This window comes from Salmo trutta, chromosome 16 (assembly GCF_901001165.1).
Source record: "Salmo trutta chromosome 16, fSalTru1.1, whole genome shotgun sequence".
Taxonomy (NCBI): domain Eukaryota; kingdom Metazoa; phylum Chordata; class Actinopteri; order Salmoniformes; family Salmonidae; genus Salmo; species Salmo trutta.
In genome coordinates this window covers 3,041,655-3,061,261 of record NC_042972.1, presented here as the reverse complement: position 1 = coordinate 3,061,261, position 19,607 = coordinate 3,041,655, and the positions used below count along the sequence as shown (strand labels likewise).

General features: G+C 45.2%; 1 protein-coding gene across 1 annotated transcript; it reads right to left on the bottom strand.

The window, feature by feature from the left end:
• Nucleotides 1-218: 218 nt before the first annotated feature.
• Nucleotides 219-18,963, bottom strand: LOC115149949 (pyruvate dehydrogenase E1 subunit beta). The gene is made up of 11 exons (XM_029692782.1): nucleotides 18,866-18,963; nucleotides 18,710-18,769; nucleotides 17,793-17,900; nucleotides 17,051-17,113; nucleotides 16,315-16,350; nucleotides 14,795-14,948; nucleotides 13,395-13,526; nucleotides 10,911-11,021; nucleotides 7,183-7,274; nucleotides 5,127-5,268; nucleotides 219-947 (listed from the first exon to the last, which is right to left on the bottom strand). Exons 1-11 carry the CDS (start codon nucleotides 18,899-18,901, stop codon nucleotides 802-804), a joined length of 1,080 nt encoding a protein of 359 aa, XP_029548642.1. The 5' UTR covers nucleotides 18,902-18,963; the 3' UTR covers nucleotides 219-801.
• Between the last annotated feature and the right edge of the window lie 644 nt (nucleotides 18,964-19,607).

The following is a 19,607-nucleotide window of genomic DNA, read 5'->3' as shown; positions in this document are numbered from 1 at the left end:
TACAATATGTAGCTCGCTGCTGCAGTGAGTCGGTCACTCGGAAATTGAAAACACGTCACCAACAACAGCAAGATCAAAGAGGATGCTCTGCCGAAGATGGTTTGTACGGCTCCGTTGCCTGCGTCACAAAGCAGCCAAGCGTGTAATGCATACTTGTCCCTAGTTGTTCAACGTCATCGCCAAGCGTGAGAATAAAAAAATAAATAAAAAATACATTATTTCAAGACTGATAAAATGGGAGTTTTATTTCTGTAACAAAGCCATTTTACAGCAACAAAAATAACAGGAGTTACAATAATAATCGGCCATAATAAATACACTCCATTAAATCAACTATACATTTCTTTGACTTAGGTCTTTCCATCATCGGATCATTGACAGATCTGTACAAAGTTGACGAGTTAGTTTGACGTCACCGTCTCGTCTGTCCACCAACCAATCAGGAAACAGAAGTGCAGGTACTTGTAGGTATTACTGTATCTGAATTAGGACTATTTTCACGTAGTCATGTGATGTGCGTATATTTACGGTTAAGTTGACATGGGGGAGGAAATAAGTATTTACTAAAGTAAATACTATACAAGTACTTACTATTGTATAAGTAAATAAGTACTTATAAGTACTTAAAAGTTTAATAAGGTTGGTTTGCAAGGAAAAGAGTGGCGGGAGAGGGAGACAGACACGGCGGGAGAGGGAGACAGACACGGCGGGAGAGGGAGACAGACACGGCGGGAGAGGGAGACAGACACGGCGGGAGAGGGAGACAGACACGGCGGGAGAGGGAGAGCGACATTGGCATGTTTACATATTCAAGACCTTCTTGACTGAGAAGATGATGTCTTTGATCTGAGGTACACTGTGGTCCTCCAGGATCTTAGCGTAGGGCATGGGGATGTCTACACCGGTCACGCGGACTGCAGGGGCATCCAGGTAGTTGAAGGCTGGGCCTGGAAACAGGACAGATCATTATTAACATAAACCCTGAGAATGACCTGTGTATGTGTTTCATGCTTTTTAAAATTGTTGTTAACTCATACAAAACACTTTCCCCATGGTTGCATTTGGAAAGTATTCATAGCCCTTGACCTGTTCCACATTTTGTTACGTTACAGCCTTATTGTAAAATGTAAAAAAAATAAAATAATATTCCCTCAATCTACACACAATACCCCATAACGACAAAGCAAAAACAGGTTAGCCAAAAACAAACCTGAAATACCTTATTTAAATAAGTATTCAGACCCCTTTACTCAGTCATTTGTTGAAGCACCTATGGCAGTGATTACAGCCTCGAGTCTTCTTGGGTATGATGCTACAAGCTTGGCACACCTGTATTTGGGGAGTTTCTCCCATTCTTCTCTGCAGATCCTCTCAAGCTCTGTCAGGTTGGATGGGGTGTGTCGCTGCACAGCTATTTTTAGGTCTCTCCAGAGATGTTCGATCAGGTTCAAGTCCGGGTTCTGGCTGGGCCACTCAAGGACATTCAGAGACTTGTGCAGAAGCCACTCTTGTGTTGTCTTGGCTGTGTGCTTAGTGTCATTGTCCTGTTGGAAGGTGAACCTTCGCCCCAGTCTGAGCGCTCTGGAGCAGGTTTTCATCAAGGATCTCTCTGTACTTTGCTCCGTTCATCTTTGCCTTGATCCTGACTAGCCTCCCAGTCCCTGCTGCTGAACAACATCCCCACAGCATGATGCCGCCACCACCATGCTTCACCGTAGGGATGGTGCCAGGTTTCCTCCAGATGTGATGCTTGGCACTCAGGCCAAAGAGTTCAGTCTTGGTTTCATCAGACCAGAGAATCTTGTTTCTCATGGTCTGAGAGTCCTTTAGGTGCCTTTTGGCAAACTCCAAGTGGGCTGTCATGTACCTTTTACTGAGGAGTGGCTTCCGTCTGGCCACTCTACCATAAAGGCCTGATTGGTGGAATGCTGCAGAGATGGTTGTCCTTCTGGAAGGTTCTCCCATCGCCACAGAGGAACTCGGGATCTCTGTCAGAGTGTCCAAGTTCTTGGTTACCTCCCAGACCAAGGCCCTTCTCCCCTGATTGCTCAGTTTGGCCGGGCGGCCTACTCTAGGAAGAGTCTTGGTGGTTCCAAACTTCTTCCATTTAAGAATGATGGAAACCACTGTGTTATTGGGGACCTTCGATGTTGCAGACATTTTTTGGTACCCTTCACCAGATCACACAATCCTGTCTCGGAGCTCTACGGACAATTCCTTCGACCTCATGGCTTGGTTTTTGCTCTGACATGCACTGTCAACTGTGGGACCTTTATATAGACAGGTGCGTGCCTTTCCAAATCATGTCCAATCAATTGAATTTACCACAGGTGGAGTCCAATCAAGTTGTAGAAACATCTCAAGGATGATCAACGGAAACAGGATGCACCTGAGCTCAATTTGAAGTCTCATAGCAAAGGGTCTGAATACTAATGTAAATAAGGTATCGTTTATTTTTATACATTTGCAACTTCTAAAAACCTGTTTTTACTTTGTCATTACGGGGTATTGTGATGTCATGATGGCGTATTGTGTGTAGATTGATTAGGGGAAAAAAGCAATTGAATCAATTTTATAATAAGGCTGTAACAAAATGTGGAAAAGGGATCTGAATACCTTCCCAATGCATTGTGTGTGTGTGTGTGTGTGTGTGTGTGTGTGTGTGTGTGTGTGTACACACACACACACGGATACGTATTCCTACTACACTGAACAAAAATATAAACGCGACATACACCATTTCATTGATTTTACTGAGGGAATCAGTCAATTTCAATAAATTGATTGGGCTCTAATATATGTATTTCACATGATACAGATATGCATCTGTTGGTCACAGATACCTTAAAAAAAAAAAAATGGGCCTCAGGATCTCATCATGGTATCTCTGCACATTCAAATTGCCATCAATAAAATTCAATTGTGTCCATTGTCTGTAGCTTATGCCTGCCCCATACCATAACCCCACCTCCACCATGGGGCACTCTGTTCACAACAATGACATCAGCAAACTGCTCACCTACACAACCACCATACACGTGGTCTGTGGTTGTGAGGCCAGCTGGACGTACTGTCAAATTCTCTAAAACGACGTTGGAGGAGGGTTATGGTAGAGATATGAACATTTAATTCTCTGGTTGGACATTCCTGTAGTCAGCATGCCAATTGCAGGCTCCCTCAAAATTTGAGATATCTGTGGTATTGTGTTGTGTGACAAAACTGTACATTTTAGAGTGGCCCTTTATTGTCCCAAGCACAAGGTGCACCTGTGTAAAGATCATGCTGTTTAATCAGCTTCTTGATATGCCACACCTGTCAGGTGGATGGATTATCTTGGCAATGGAGAAATGCTCACTAACAGGGATGTAAACGCATTTGTGCACAAAATGAGAATAAGCTTTTTGTGCGTATGGAACATTTCTGGGATGTTTTATTTCAGCTCATGAAACATGAGACCAACACTTTATATATACTGCTCAAAAAAATAAAGGGAACACTTAAACAACACATCCTAGATCTGAATGAAAGAAATAATCTTATTAAATACTTTTTTCATTACATAGTTGAATGTGCTGACAACAAAATCACACAAAAAGAATCAATGGAAATCCAATTTATCAACCCATGGAGGTCTGGATTTGGAGTCACACTCAAAATTAAAGTGGAAAACCACACTACAGGCTGATCCAACTTTGATGTAATGTCCTTAAAACAAGTCCAAATGAGGCTCAGTAGTGTGTGTGGCCTCCACGTGCCTGTATGACCTCCCTACAACACCTGGGCATGCTCCTGATGAGGTGGCGGATGGTCTCCTGAGGGATCTCCTCCCAGACCTGGACTAAAGCATCTGCCAACTCCTGGACAGTCTGTGGTGCAACGTGGCGTTGGTGGATGGAGCGAGACATGATGTCCCAGATGTGCTCAATTGGATTCAGGTCTGGGGAACGGGCGGGCCAGTCCATAGCATCAATGCCTTCCTCTTGCAGGAACTGCTGACACACTCCAGCCACATGAGGTCTAGCATTGTCTTGCATTAGGAGGAACCCAGGGCCAACCGCACCAGCATATGGTCTCACAAGGGGTCTGAGGATCTCATCTCGGTACCTAATGGCAGTCAGACTACCTCTGGCGAGCACATGCAGGGCTGTGCGGCCCCCCAAAGAAATGCCACCCCACACCATCACTGACCCACCGCCAAACCGGTCATGCTGTAGGATGTTGCAGGCAGCAGAACGTTCTCCACGGCGTCTCCAGACTCTGTCACGTCTGTCACGTGCTCAGTGTGAACCTGCTTTCATCTGTGAAGAGCACAGGGCGCCAGTGGCGAATTTGCCAATCTTGGTGTTCTCTGGCAAATGCCAAACGTCCTGCACGGTGTTGGGCTGTAAGCACAACCCCCACCTGTGGACGTCGGCCCTCATACCACCCTCATGGAGTCTGTTTCTGACCGTTTGAGCAGACACATGCACATTTGTGGCCTGCTGGAGGTCATTTTGCAGGGCTCTGGCAGTGCTTCTCCTGCTCCTCCTTGCACAAAGGCGGAGGTAGCGGTCCTGCTGCTGGGTTGTTGCCCTCCTACGGCCTCCTCCACGTCTCCTGATGTACTGGCCTGTCTCCTGGTAGTGCCTCCATGCTCTGGACACTACGCTGACAGACACAGCAAACCTTCTTGCCACAGCTCGCATTGATGTGCCATCCTGGATGAGCTGCACTACCTGAGCCACTTGTGTGGGTTGTAGAGTCCGTCTCATGCTACCACTAGAGTGAAAGCACCGCCAGCATTCAAAAGTGACCAAAACATCAGCCAGGAAGCATAGGAACTGAGAAGTGGTCTGTGGTCTCCACCTGCAGAACCACTCCTTTATTGGTGGTGTCTTGCTAATTGCTTATAATTTCCACCTGTTGTCTATTCCATTTGCACAACAGCATGTGACATTTGTCAGTGTTGCTTCCTAAGTGGACAGTTTGATTTCACAGAAGTGTGATTGACTTGGAGTTACATTGTGTTGTTTAAGTGTTCCTTTTATTTTTTTGAGCAGTGTATTTTTGGAAATACTTCAGTCCAAGATTACGCTGAATCTGCGTCCAGGAAACCAGTCTGTATGTATAAAATCAAGAGAACGTACCCTCCATGATCCTGGCACAGATCTCAGCCCCTACTCCGTACTGGGGCCAGCCCCCTTCCACTGTGACCAGATGGCCAGTTTTGATCACGCTGGTCTCAATGGTGTCCACATCCAGAGGTCTTATGGTGCGCAGATTAACCACCTAGCAGGACAGAGAGACAGAGAGAGACAGAGAGAGAGAGAGAACAGGTTAACCACCTAGCAGGAGAGAGAACAGGTTAACTTCTTTGGGATAGGGGGCAGTATTTTAACGGCCGGATAAAAAAACATACCCGATTTAATTTGGTTACTACTCCTGCCCAGAAACGAGAATATGCATATAATTAGTAGATTTGGATAGAAAACACTCTAAAGTTTCTAAAACTGTTTGAATGTTGTCTGTGAGTATAACAGAACTCATATGGCAGGCCAAAACCTGAGAAGATTCCATGCAGGAAGTGCCCTGTCTGACAATTTGTTGTCCTTCTGTTGCATCTCTATCGACATTACAGCATCTGTGCTGTAACGTGACACTTTCTAAGGCTTCCATTGGCTCTCTGAAGGCGCCAGAAAGTGGAATGGGGTGTCTGCTGTCTCTGGGCAAAGTACAGCAGCTCTGTTTGTGAGTGGTCAGCCTGGGGACAGTGAGACTGGAGATGCGCGGTCACGAGACTTCTCCATTTTTTTTTCTTTCAGTCTTTGAATGAATACAACGTCGCCCGGTTGGAATATTATCGCTATTTTACGAGAAAAATAGCATAAAAATTTATTTTAAACAGCGTTTGACATGCTTCTAAGTATGGTAATGGAATATTTTGAAATTTTTTGTCACGAAATGTGCTCGCGCGTTACCCTTCGGATAGTGACCTGAACGCACGAACAAAACGGAGGTACTAGGATATAACTATGGATTATTTGGAACCAAAACAACATTTGTTGTTGAAGTAGAAGTCCTGGGAGTGCATTCTGACGAAGAACAGCAAAGGTAATCCAATTTTTCTAATAGTAATTCTGAGTTTAGGTGACCCCGAAGTTGGCGGATGTCAAAATAGCTAGCCGTGATGGCCGAGCTATGTACTCAGAATATTGCAAAATATGTTTTCACCGAAAAGCTATTTTAAAATCGGACACCGCGATTGCATAAAGGAGTTCTGTATCTATAATTCTTAAAATTATGTATTTTGTCAACAATTATCATGAGTAATTTAGTAAATTCACCGGAAGTTTTCAGTGGGTATGCTAGTTCTGAACATCACATGCTAATGTAAAAAGCTGTTTTTTGATATAAATATGAACTTGATTGAACAAAACATGCATGTCTTGTATAGCATAATGTCCTAGGAGTGTCATCTGATGAAGATCAAAGGTTAGTGCTGCATTTAGCTGTGGTTTTGGTTTATGTGACATATATGCTTGCTTGGAAAATGGCTGTGTGATTATTTGTGGCTATGTACTCTCCTAACATAATCTAATGTTTTGCTTTCGCTGTAAAGCCTTTTTGAAATCGGACAATGTGGTTAGATTAATGAGAGTCTTATCTTTAAAATGGTGTAAAATAGTTGATTGTTTGAGAAAATTGAATTGTGGTATTTTAGTTGGTTTTGTATTTCGCGCCGTGCGATGCCATTGGCTGTTGGCTAGGGGTTAACCACCAAGCAGGGGAGAGGGACAGAACAGTACTTTAGTAGTGTTGTCCTGGGGGGGAGGGGGGGGTATTTTGTAAATCTATTCGATAGAGGTGATGTGTAAGAGAGTGCTGAAAGAGCAGTGAGACGGATTGAACTCATGCTGGCAGCGTTACAATGTCCATGTGCTCCAGAAGCAGGGTCTTAAACCGCTAGACTACCCTACCCTAGGCCACATGTACTATTTCAAACTTTGAATTTCAAAACACACACACACACACACACACACACACACACTCCAACCCTTATTTGTAAGTGGAGATGTATTCAACAACAGATATAAATTAGTGACATTACAAGAGCAGTGAGTGTTTTCTATTGGTTTTAGTTTATACATAAACCAATAGAAATCTGTTTGTTTTTTTGACCACATAACTAAAGACGACACTCACCTCACATTCAACGCCCTCTTTAGCCAGGACGGCAGCTGCGTCCAGGCAGAAACCCACACACCGGGAATGTGACACTAGAGTGATGTGAGTTCCTGATGAAAACACACAAATGGTTAGGTACAAACGTTTTGTAGTGCCTTCAGAAAGTAGCCATACCCCTTAACTTAACATTTTGTTATTGTTGTTGTTGTTACAACCTGAATTCAACATACAGCGCATTCGGGAAAATTATTCAGACCCTTTGGACTTTTTCCACATTGTTACGTTACAGCCTTATTCGAAAACTGATTAAATAAAAATATGTTTCTTGTTAAAACCTGTTGGGGATAGGGGGCAGTATTGAGAATTTTGAAAAAAATATGTGCCCATTTTTAACTGCCTCCTACACCAACTCAGAAGCTAGAATATGCATATTATTGTTCAGGTTTGGATAGAAAACAATCTGAATTTTCTAAAACTGTTTGAATGGTGTCTATGTATAACAGAACTCATATGGCAGTCAAAACCCTGAGATAAATTCTGACAGGAAGTGGATACCTGATGTGTTGAATTACCTTTAAGCCTATGCCATTGAAACACACAGGAGCTTATTAATCGTTGAGCACTTCCTTTGGCTCCCACTAGATGTCACCAGTCTTTACAAAGTTGTTTGAGTCTTCTACTGTGAGAACTGAACGAACAAGAGCCTTGGAACGGTGGTGGCCGACAAGACTCTGGCGCGCGAGTTCATGTTGGGTACTCTAGTTCCAATACGTTTTAAAAGAGAATGCAATCGTCCGCCTTGAATATTATTCATGTTCTGGTTGAAAAAGGCCCTAATGATTTATGCTATACAACGTTTGACATGTTTGAACGAACGTAAATATTTTTTCTCCCCTCTTTCATGAAGAGAAGTCCGGCGGGCTTAGATCATGTGCTAACAACACGGAGCTTTTTGGACATAAATTATGAGCTTTTTCGAACAAAACTACATTTCTTATGGACCTGGGATTCCTGGAAGTGACATCTGATGAAGAGAATCAAAGGTAATGGATTATTTACATAGTATTTTCGATTTTAGATCTCTCCAACATGGCGGTTAGTCTGTATCGCAAAGCGTATTTTTCTGGGCGCAGTGCTCAGATTATTGCAAAGTGTGATTTCCCAGTAAGGTTATTTTTAAATCTGGCAATCCGGTTGCGTTCAAGAGATGTAAATCTATAATTCTTTGAATGACAATATAATATTTTACCAATGTTTTCGAATAGTAATTATTTAATTTGTTGTGCTGATTTGACTGGCGGTATTGGAGGGAAAATATTTCCTCAACGCCATAGTAAAACGCTGTTTTTGGATATAAATATGAACTTGATAGAACAAAAAATGCATGTATTGTCTAACATAATGTCCTAGGAGTGTCATCTGATGGAGATTGTCAAAGGTTAGTGCATAATTTTTGCTGGTTTTCTGCTTTTGGTGACACGCGTCTTTGCATTGACAAAACATTACACACAGCTATTTTCAATGTACTGTCCTAACATAATCTAACTTTATGCTTCGCCGTAAAGCCTTTTTGAAATCGGACAACGTGGTTAGATTAAGGAGATGTTTATCTTTCAAAGGGTGTAAGATAGTTGTGTTTGAGAAATTTGAATGACATTTAATTGTTTTAAAATTTGACGCTCTTGATATTTCACCTGTTGTTGATAGGGTGTACCAGGGGTGGGACGCTTGTGTCCCACATAGCCCCTAGAGGTTAATACCCCATAATGACAAAGCAAAAAAACAGGTTTAGACATTTTTGCAAATGTACTCAAAATAAAAACCAGAAATACCTTATTTACATAATTATTCAGATTCTTTGCGATGAGACTCGAAATTGAGCACAGGTGCATTCTGTTTCCATTGATCATCCTTAAGATGTTTCTACAACTTGATTGGAGTCCACTTGTGGTAAATTAAATTGATTGGACATGATTTGGAAAGCCACACACCTGTCTATATAAGGTCCCACGGTTGACAGTGCATGTCAGAGCAAAAACCAAACCATGACGTTGAAGGAATTGACCGTAGAGCTCCGAGACAGGATTGTGTCCAGGCACAGATCTGGGGAAGGGTACCAACAAATTTCTGCAACATTGAAGGTCCCCAAGAACACAGTGGCCTCCATCATTCTTAAATGGAAGTTTGGAACCACCAAGACTCTTCCTAGAGCTGGCCGCCCGGACAAACTGAGCAATCAGGGGAGAAGGGCCTTGGTCAGGAAGGTGACCAAGAACCCAATGGTCACTCTGACAGAGCTTTAAAGTTCCTGTGTAGATGGGATAGCTTTTCAGAAGGACAACCATCTCTGCAGCACTCCACCAATCAGGCCTTTATGGTAGAGTGGCCAGACGGAAGCCACTCCCCAGTAAAAGGCACATGACAGCCCACTTGGAGTTTGCCAAAAGGCACCTAAAGACTCTCAGACCATGAGAAACAAGATTCACTGGTCTGATGAAACCAAGACTGAACTCTCTGGCCTCTATTACATTCATCAAGTCTGGAGGAAACCTGGCACCATGCCTACGGTGAAGCATGGTGGTGGCAGCATCACGTCTGGAGGAAACCTGTCACCATGGCTACGGTGAAGCATGGTGGTGGCAGCATCACGTCTGGAGGAAACCTGTCACCATGGCTACGGTGAAGCATGGTGGTGGCAGCATCACGTCTGGAGGAAACCTGTCACCATGCCTACGGTGAAGCATGGTGGTGGTAGCAGCATCATGCTGTGGGGATGTTTTTCAGCAGCAGGGACTGGGAGACTAGTCAGGATCGAGGGAAAGATGAACGGAGGAAAGTACAGAGAGATCCTTGATGAAAACCTGCTCTAGAGCGCTCAGGACCTCAGACTGGGGTGAAGGTTCACCTAACAGGACAATGACCCTAAGCACACAGCCAAGACAACGCAGGAGTGGCTTCGGGACAAGTCTCTCAATGTCCTTGAGTGGCCCAGCCAGAACCCGGACTTGAACCCGATCGAATATCTCTGGAGAGACCTGGAAATAGCTGTGCAGCGACGCTCCCCATCCAACCTGACAGAGCTTGAGAGGATCTGCAGAGAAGAATGGGAGAAACTCCCCAAATACAGGTGTTCCAAGCTTGTAGCGTCATACCCAAGAAGACCCGAGGCTGTAATCGTTGCCAAAGGTGCTTCAACAAAGTACTGAGTAAAGGGTCTGAATACTTATGTAAATGCAATTTCATTTATTATTTTTTTTAAATATAAATTAGCAAACATTTTGAAAAAAACGTTTTTTTTTCTTTGTCATTATGGGATATTGTGTGTAGATTGATGAGGGGGAAAAAGAAAGTAATACATTTTAGAGTAAAGCTGTAACGTAACAATGTAAAATCAGGCTGTAACATCAAAATGTGGAAAAAGTCAGGTAGTGTGAATACTTTCAGAAGGCTATCTTTAACACTGTACATACATCCCAAATGGCTCCCTATACTAAACTACCTTTGACCAGATTTGGGACGCAACCTATGTACATCTCAATTAAGACATCATGCTAATTTGTTTATCAACGATGCAATTAGCTAACAATGCTACATCTGAAGCGATTTTTCAATGAAATTACCAATTATCTCTCACAATGAAATAATCAATTATGTCAATGTTTTAACAGGGGATGTTACAATGAACATTTACATTTTTATTTTATTTTTCTAAAGTAAATTCCTTCTCTCCAGCTCTTGCTACTTACCTTGTCTTTCTACCTTGGCCTTTCCAATAGGTAAGACAAAGTCTTTATGCATAACCTCCTCAGACAGGTCAAAGGGCACGCCATACATCAGCTCATTCTCCAGGAACACCACTGTTGAAGAGAAAAATACATTAAAAAAAAGGTTTTCGATTAGCACGCGTCGCCATGGTTACAGCACAGGAACTTAAATGTCTACACTACAAGACACGAGCAGATCTACAGTGATCCCTCTCATCCTCGACTACCACCTCCTAGGGGACCCGGGGCGTCCTCCATGGGGGCCCGGGGCGTCCTCCATGGGCGCCCGGGGCGTCCTCCATGGGCGCCCGGGGCGTCCTCCATGGGCGCCCGGGGCGTCCTCCATGGGCGCCCGGGGCGTCCTCCATGGGCGCCCGGGGCGTCCTCCATGGGCGCCCGGGGCGTCCTCCATGGGCGCCCGGGGCGTCCTCCTAGGGACCCGGGGCGTCCTAGGGACCACCACCTCCTGGGGACCCGGGGCGTCCCCCTAGGGGACCCGGGGCGTCCTCCTAGGGACCCGGGGCGTCCTCCTAGGGACCACCACCTCCTGGGGACCCGGGGCGTCCTCCTAGGGGACCCGGGGCGTCCTCCTAGGGACTAGCACCTCCTGGGGACCCGGGGCGTCCTCCTAGGGACCCGGGGCGTCCTCCTAGGGACCACCACCTCCTGGGGACCTGGGGCGTCCTCCGAGGGACCCGGGGCGTCCTCCATGGGGGCTCGGGGCGTCCTCCTAGGGACCACCACCTCCTGGGGACCCGGGGCGTCCCCCTAGGGACCACCACCTCCTAGGGACCCGGGGCGTCCCCCGAGGGACCCGGGGCGTCCTCCATGGGGGCCCGGGGCGTCCTCCATGGGGGCCCGGGGCGTCCTCCATGGGGGCCCGGGGCGTCCTCCATGGGGGCCCGGGGCGTCCTCCATGGGGACCCGGGGCGTCCCCCATGGGGACCACCACCTCCTGGGGACCCGGGGCGTCCCCCTAGGGGACCCGGGGCGTCCCCCTAGGGGACCCGGGGCGTCCTCCTAGGGGACCCGGGGCGTCCTCCTAGGGGACCCGGGGCGTCCTCTATCCTTTAATTGGTTTATTTAGGTATGGACTGTGGTCCAGCTTTTAGCTACCAATGTTGTGTGATGAACTAAACTGTACTAGAGTTAGCTCTAAGCATTGGGACAGTGAAATGTGTTGTTTTGGCTCTGAACTCCAGCACTTTGGATTTGAAATGATACAATGACTGAGGTTAAAGTGCAGACTGTCAGTTTTAATTGAGGGTATTTTCATCATGAGGGCACTTTTGGTACATAGTACCCATATTTAAGGGGACCAAAACTACTCGGATAATATCACTTATATGTGTATTAAAGTAGTCAGAAGGCTGTATTTGGTGCCATGTTCATAGCACGCAACGACTACATCAAGCTTGTGACTTTACAAATTTGATGGATGAATTTGCAGTTTGATTTGGTTGTGTTTCGGATTATTTTGTACACAATAGAAATTCATGGTAAAAAATGTAGTGTATCATTTTGGAGTCACTTTTAATATAAATAATAGAATATTTCTACATTCTTCTAAACACTTCTACATTAATGTGGACGCTACCACGGTTACAGATAATCCTGAATGAAGCGTGAATAAATTATGAGTGAGAAAGTTAAACAAATATCATACCCCGCAAAAAATGCTAACCTCCCCTGTTATTGTAATGGTGAGAGGTTAGCATGTCTTGGGGTTATGATATAAAATGCTAACCTCCCCTGTTATTGTAATGGGGAGAGGTTAGCATGTCTTGGGGTATGATATAAAATGCTAACCTCCCCTGTTATTGTAATGGGGAGAGGTTAGCATGTCTTGGGGGTATGATATAAAATGCTAACCTCCCCTGTTATTGTAATGGTGAGAGGTTAGCATGTCTTGGGGGTATGATATAAAATGCTAACCTCCCCTGTTATTGTAATGGTGAGAGGTTAGCATGTCTTGGGGGTATGATATAAAATGCTAGCCTCCCCTGTTATTGTAATGGTGAGAGGTTAGCATGTCTTGGGGGTGTGATATAAAATGCTAACCTCCCCTGTTATTGTAATGGTGAGAGGTTAGCATGTCTTGGGGGTATGATATAAAATGCTAACCTCCCCTGTTATTGTAATGGTGAGAGGTTAGCATGTCTTGGGGGTATGATATAAAATGCTAACCTCCCCTGTTATTGTAATGGTGAGAGGTTAGCATGTCTTGGGGGTATGATATTTGTGCGTTTGTAACTTTCTCACTCAGTGCTGGAGTACAGAGCCAAAACACAAAATGTGTCACTGTCCCAATACTTTTGGAGCTCACTGCATCTCTAATACCTTTGAGGAGGTAGCGAGGAGATAAGATGCAAGGAATCATGGAAAGACAAAATGGACCCTAGTCCCCCAGAAGTAGTGCACTATATAGGGAATAGGGTGGCATTTGGGATGCAGATTGTTGCTCACCAGGGTTGTTGTCCCTGATAGCTGCTTTGAGGAGTCCTCTGGCGTCCTCAGAGTTCCAGGGACTGACTACTTTGAGGCCGGGGCAGTGGCCGTACCAGGCAGCGAAACACTGGGAGTGTTGGGCTGCCACACCTGCAGACAGAGGAACCAAATTAACATTCTTTACCCAACGACATTTCAACTATACCAGAAAGAAAAGAGCGCTAGTGTTTCCCCATGCCGACCCAAAGAGATGCTAGTGTTTCCCCATGCTGATCCATAGAGAGAGAGATGCTAGTGTTTCCCCATGCTGATCCATAGAGAGATGCTAGTGTTTCCCCATGCTGATCCATAGAGAGAGATGCTAGTGTTTCCCCATGCTGATCCATAGAGAGATGCTAGTGTTTCCCCATGCTGATCCATAGAGAGAGATGCTAGTGTTTCCCCATGCTGATCCATAGAGAGAGATGCTAGTGTTTCCCCATGCTGATCCATAGAGAGAGATGCTAGTGTTTCCCCATGCTGATCCATAGAGAGAGATGCTAGTGTTTCCCCATGCTGACCCATAGAGAGAGATGCTAGTGTTTCCCCATGCTGATCCATAGAGAGAGATGCTAGTGTTTCCCCATGCTGATCCATAGAGAGATGCTAGTGTTTCCCCATGCTGATCCATAGAGAGAGACGCTAGTGTTTCCCCATGCTGATCCATAGAGAGAGACGCTAGTGTTTCCCCATGCTGATCCATAGAGAGAGACGCTAGTGTTTCCCCATGCTGATCCATAGAGAGAGACGCTAGTGTTTCCCCATGCCGATCCATAGAGAGAGACGCTAGTGTTTCCCCATGCCGATCCATAGAGAGATGCTAGTGTTTCCCCATGCCGACCCATAGAGAGATGCTAGTGTTTCCCCATGCCGACCCATAGAGAGAGACGCTAGTGTTTCCCCATGCTGACCCATAGAGAGAGACGCTAGTGTTTCCCCATGCTGATCCATAGAGAGAGACGCTAGTGTTTCCCCATGCTGATCCATAGAGAGAGACGCTAGTGTTTCCCCATGCTGATCCATAGAGAGAGACGCTAGTGTTTCCCCATGCTGATCCATAGAGAGAGATGCTAGTGTTTCCCCATGCTGATCCATAGAGAGATGCTAGTGTTTCCCCATGCTGATCCATAGAGAGAGATGCTAGTGTTTCCCCATGCTGATCCATAGAGAGATGCTAGTGTTTCCCCATGCTGACCCAAAGAGATGCTAGTGTTATTCCTCTAGCACTAAGACACTTGATTCAACGAATCATTTAAATTTTCAATCCTTTGCTAACAGGTGTGTTAGTGCGAGGACAAAAACTAAAAAAATGCTCCCCCTTGAGTCCCAAGGACCAGGATTGGGGGAAAACAACGGGTATTAGATGTTTGTTTATTTACCTGCGGAGGAGCCGTTGGGACCACGGAACACAATGGGGACAGGCTGAGCTCCGGCTGACATGTAGTAAGTCTTAGCAGCTGAGTTAATCACCTGGTCGATGGCTTGCATGGAGAAGTTCCAGGTCATGAACTCACAGATTGGCCTCAGCCCGGCCTGGAAACACAGGAGGAGAAAAGGGTTGAGTCCTATATTGTGTACTTTTTCCTAGGGCCCATAAGGCTCTGGTTAGAAGTATTGCACCATGTAGAGGACAGGGTGCACCATGTAGAGGACAGGGTGCACCATGTAGAGGACAGGGTGCACCATGTAGAGGACAGGGTGCACCATGTAGAGGACAGGGTGCACCATGTAGAGGACAGGGTGCACCATGTAGAGGACAGGGTGCACCATGTAGAGGACAGGGTGCACCATGTAGAGGACAGGGTGCACCATGTAGAGGACAGGGTGCACCATGTAGAGGACAGGGTGCACCATGTAGAGGACAGGTTGCACCATGTAGGGGGTAGGTTGCACCATGTAGGGGGTAGGTTGCACCATGTAGGGGCTAGGTTGCACCATGTAGGGGCTAGGTTGCACCATGTAGGGGGTAGGTTGCACCATGTAGGGGGTAGGTGCACCATGTAGGGGCTAGGTTGCACCATGTAGGGGCTAGGTTGCACCATGTAGGGGGTAGGTTGCACCATGTAGGGGCTAGGTTGCACCATGTAGGGGCTAGGTTGCACCATGTAGGGGCTAGGTTGCACCATGTAGGGGGTAGGTTGCACCATGTAGGGGCTAGGTTGCACCATGTAGGGGCTAGGTTGCACCATGTAGGGGCTAGGTTGCACCATGTAGGGGGTAGGTTGCACCATGTAGGGGGTAGGTTGCACCATGTAGGGGGTAGGTTGCACCATGTAGGGGGTAGGTTGCACCATGTAGGGGCTAGGTTGCACCATGTAGGGGCTAGGTTGCACCATGTAGGGGCTAGGTTGCACCATGTAGGGGCTAGGTTGCACCATGTAGGGGCTAGGTTGCACCATGTAGGGGGTAGGTTGCACCATGTAGGGGCTAGGTTGCACCATGTAGGGGGTAGGTTGCACCATGTAGGGGGTAGGTTGCACCATGTAGGGGGTAGGTTGCACCATGTAGGGGGTAGGTTGCACCATGTAGGGGGTAGGTTGCACCATGTAGGGGGTAGGTTGCACCATGTAGGGGGTAGGTTGCACCATGTAGGGGGCAGGGTGCACCATGTAGGGGGCAGGGTGCACCATGTAGGGGGCAGGGTGCACTATGTAGGGGGCAGGGTGCACTATGTAGGGGGCAGGGTGCACTATGTAGAGGGTGGGGTGCACTATGTAGGGGTAGGGTGACATTTGGTATGCCCTTAATGAGAAGTCTCATCTTCCTACCACGATCAGACATTCAAATTGGGTTAGTGAAGATATGCTTGTACAATGTTACTTTCTATAGGAATAGGACATTTCCATACATTCCATTATAATAATAATAATAATAATAATAATAATAATAATTGACTTACGAATGCCGCACCAACAGCAATGCCTGCAAAGCCCATCTGTAAGGGGAGAAAATGCATCTGTTACAACATGTTCTAGAGCCCATCACATTTAGGGCCGCAACATGTTCTAGAGCCCATCACATTTAGGGCCGCAACATGTTCTAGAGCCCATCACATTTAGGGCCGCAACATGTTCTAGAGCCCATCACATTTAGGTCCGCAACATGTTCTGGAGCCCATCACATTTAGGTCCGCAACATGTTCTAGAGCCCATCACATTTAGGTCCGCAACATGTTCTAGAGTCCATCACATTTAGGGCCGCAACATGTTCTAGAGCCCATCACATTTAGGGCCACAACATGTTCTAGAGCCCATCACATTTAGGGCCGCAACATGTTCTAGAGCCCATCACATTTAGGACCACAACATGTTCTAGAGCCCATCACATTTAGGGCCACAACATGTTCTAGAGCCCATCACATTTAGGGCCACAACATGTTCTAGAGCCCATCACATTTAGGGCCACAACATGTTCTAGAGCCCATCACATTTAGGGCCACAACATGTTCTAGAGCCCATCACATTTAGGGCCACAACATGTTCTAGAGCCCATCACATTTAGGGCTACAACATGTTCTAGAGCCCATCACATTTAGGGCCACAACATGTTCTAGAGCCCATCACATTTAGGGCCACAACACACAAACAACAAAGAAAAAAACAGCATTGTCTTGTTTACAGTGTGTTTGTTTTTACCTCTGTGATTGGAGTGTCGATGATTCGTTTGTCTCCATATTTCTTCCACAGTCCCCTGCTCACCTACAAATTCACCAGTCAGGAGAAAAACCCCAATCAACTAGTCAAAATGATCAGTTTGAACAAAATACATTTCAAATATATTCTAACAATAATATCATGGAACAAAATACATATACAATTAACAAATATAGAACATATATCAGAACAAATATACTGAACAAAAATAAAAGCAACAATTTCATTGATTTTACTGAGTTACAGTTCATGTGAGGAAATCAGTCAATTTAAATTAATTCATTAGGCCCTAATCTATAGATTTCACATGACTGGGAATACAGATATGTATCTGTTGGTCACAGATACCTTTAAAAAAAAAATGTGCCACACAATGGACCTCAGTCTTTCTGTGCATTCAAATCGCCATCAATAAAATGCAAAACGAAAACATATTTCCGTTGTCTGCATCTTATGCCTGCCCATACCATAACCCCACCATGGAGCACAAAGGAGAACTGCTCACTAACAGGGATGTAAACACATTTGTTCACAAAATTTGAGAAAGATAAGCTTTTTTGTGCTTATGGAACATTTCTGGGATTTTTTTTAATTTCAGCTCATGAAACATGTGACCAACACTTTACATGTTGCATTTATATTTTTGTTTAGTGTATATTTATTTTAAACCACTTTTGAAATCTGCATCCTGATTTGCATGTAGTCTGTCATTGCGTACTCATACCTTGTAGGCTCCGTCATACTGAGCCACCTCCTCCCCTAGAAGGAAGACTCTCTCATCCCTCTCCAGTTCCTCATCCATCGCCTGGTTGAGGGCATCTCGGACATTCACCTGAAATAGAGACGGACGCGATGTGACTATACAAAAAATTACTTGATAATAAAATCCTAATAGATTCATTTTATATAGCCCTTTTCATTACAAGCTTTAAAGACCAAAACAAGTGCAGAGCCTGTGGTCTAGCAACATAAACTCCTCTCCCCACTAGAGACCGGGGTTCAATACCCACTCCAAAACTTCATACTGTTTCTCCCATCTCTCTGTCTACCTCTATTAAAACTCTTCTGAAATCACATTAAGTGGGGATGGGGTTAGGGATCTTCCACAGCAGATGAAGATCGGCAGTAGTATGTCGAGTGGAGACGACATACCTGTGACTACATAAATGACATACATGAAACGGTGAATCAGACTACATACAAAAAAAATGCCAGATTTGATTACATACAAGACGAAATATATTTGACACTTTTAATAAAATGACTGCTGTGGCTACAGCCGAGGACAAAAACGGCAGTTTACCTACAAAAAAACACCAGTCGTCTCAAACCTTAATTGAGGTACCTTTTCCAAAACATTTCTAGTGCCGGCTCTGCGTTGTTTTAATTTACGACGATAGTGTAGCTGTATGTAAACGGATCGGATCTATTGCCTAAGGTCAGGCCTTGACATCCCACATGGATACAACGTTCATCATATCCCGTAAACTAGTTAACATTTCATGATTTCTTTCATCTACATGTTACCGTATAAGCTATTGACTGCATTTCTTAACAGCATTATTGCTAGTAGTGAACACAGCTGACAGCTGCGGTGAAGGTTATTAGCTAGATTAGCCTAAAATGCTAGCTAGTTCTCACCTGGACAGCCGCTGGAGAAGTCTTGCTGAACTCTCTACGCAGGACCACCGAGACGGCACTCTACACAAGACAAGACAGAAAATGGCTCTCGTTAAGGTCTCATCCTTATTTCAACAATATAATTGTCTGAACTTTTTAATTCAAAAGTATAAACACCTTCCCGGAACGAAGAAAACACCTAATCGACGCCATCTTTGACCTGTCCTCTGTGAGGGAGGAGCGATTTGTCCTGTAAAAGGATCAGATCCAATCAGAGCGTTTCTTTGCGAGTCTAGTCTCGGGAAATCGGTGTTTTAAACCAATCACGACCCTTCTCATGGAAAGGAAGCGGAAGAACTCGGAGCGACTGGGAAAATCCAAGGGCAAAAGCAAAAAGCAGCATCACCACCAGCCTTTTGCATCCCAACGAAATGTATTTTGTTTTACAAAAAATAAATAAAAAAAGAAGCCAACTACTCGTAAATGAAACATAGCAGAGCTTTAATTCCGATATTTGTGCTTAGCTGCCACTTTAGATGTACTATGCTGAAGTTTCTGATGTAGCTAGCATAGCCCAGACTAGTGATGACACTGACAGAGACTGTGTATTTACAGAGCAGGCTCAAAACAAAAGTCACAGCACTAACCATATTTAGACAGATGATGTACATGACATAGTTGGACAGCACACAAGCTATCAAACCTGTCAGTTCTGTGCTTAGTTCAACTCCAACATTGTTTAAAAACATTTTTTATTGAACCTTTATCTAGGTAAAGTCAGTTAAGAACAAATCCTTTTTACAATGACGGCCTACCCCGGCCAAACCCTCTCCTAACCCGGGCGACGCTGGGCCAATTGTGCGCCGCCCTATGCGTCTCCCGATCACGGCCGGTTGTGCTACAGCTCGGAATCGAACCT

Bases quoted from the DNA above. Each gene is read 5' to 3' on its own strand.
- LOC115149949 (XM_029692782.1), bottom strand. From the start codon at position 18,901: ATGGCGTCGATTAGGTGTTTTCTTCGTTCCGGGAAG. The intron at 11,022-13,394 runs GTGAGCAACAAT...TCTCTTCAACAG, and splicing joins TATCAGGGACAACAACCCTG to TGGTGTTCCTGGAGAATGAG. The intron at 7,275-10,910 runs GTAAGTAGCAAG...TGTTTTCATCAG, and splicing joins GGCCAAGGTAGAAAGACAAG to GAACTCACATCACTCTAGTG.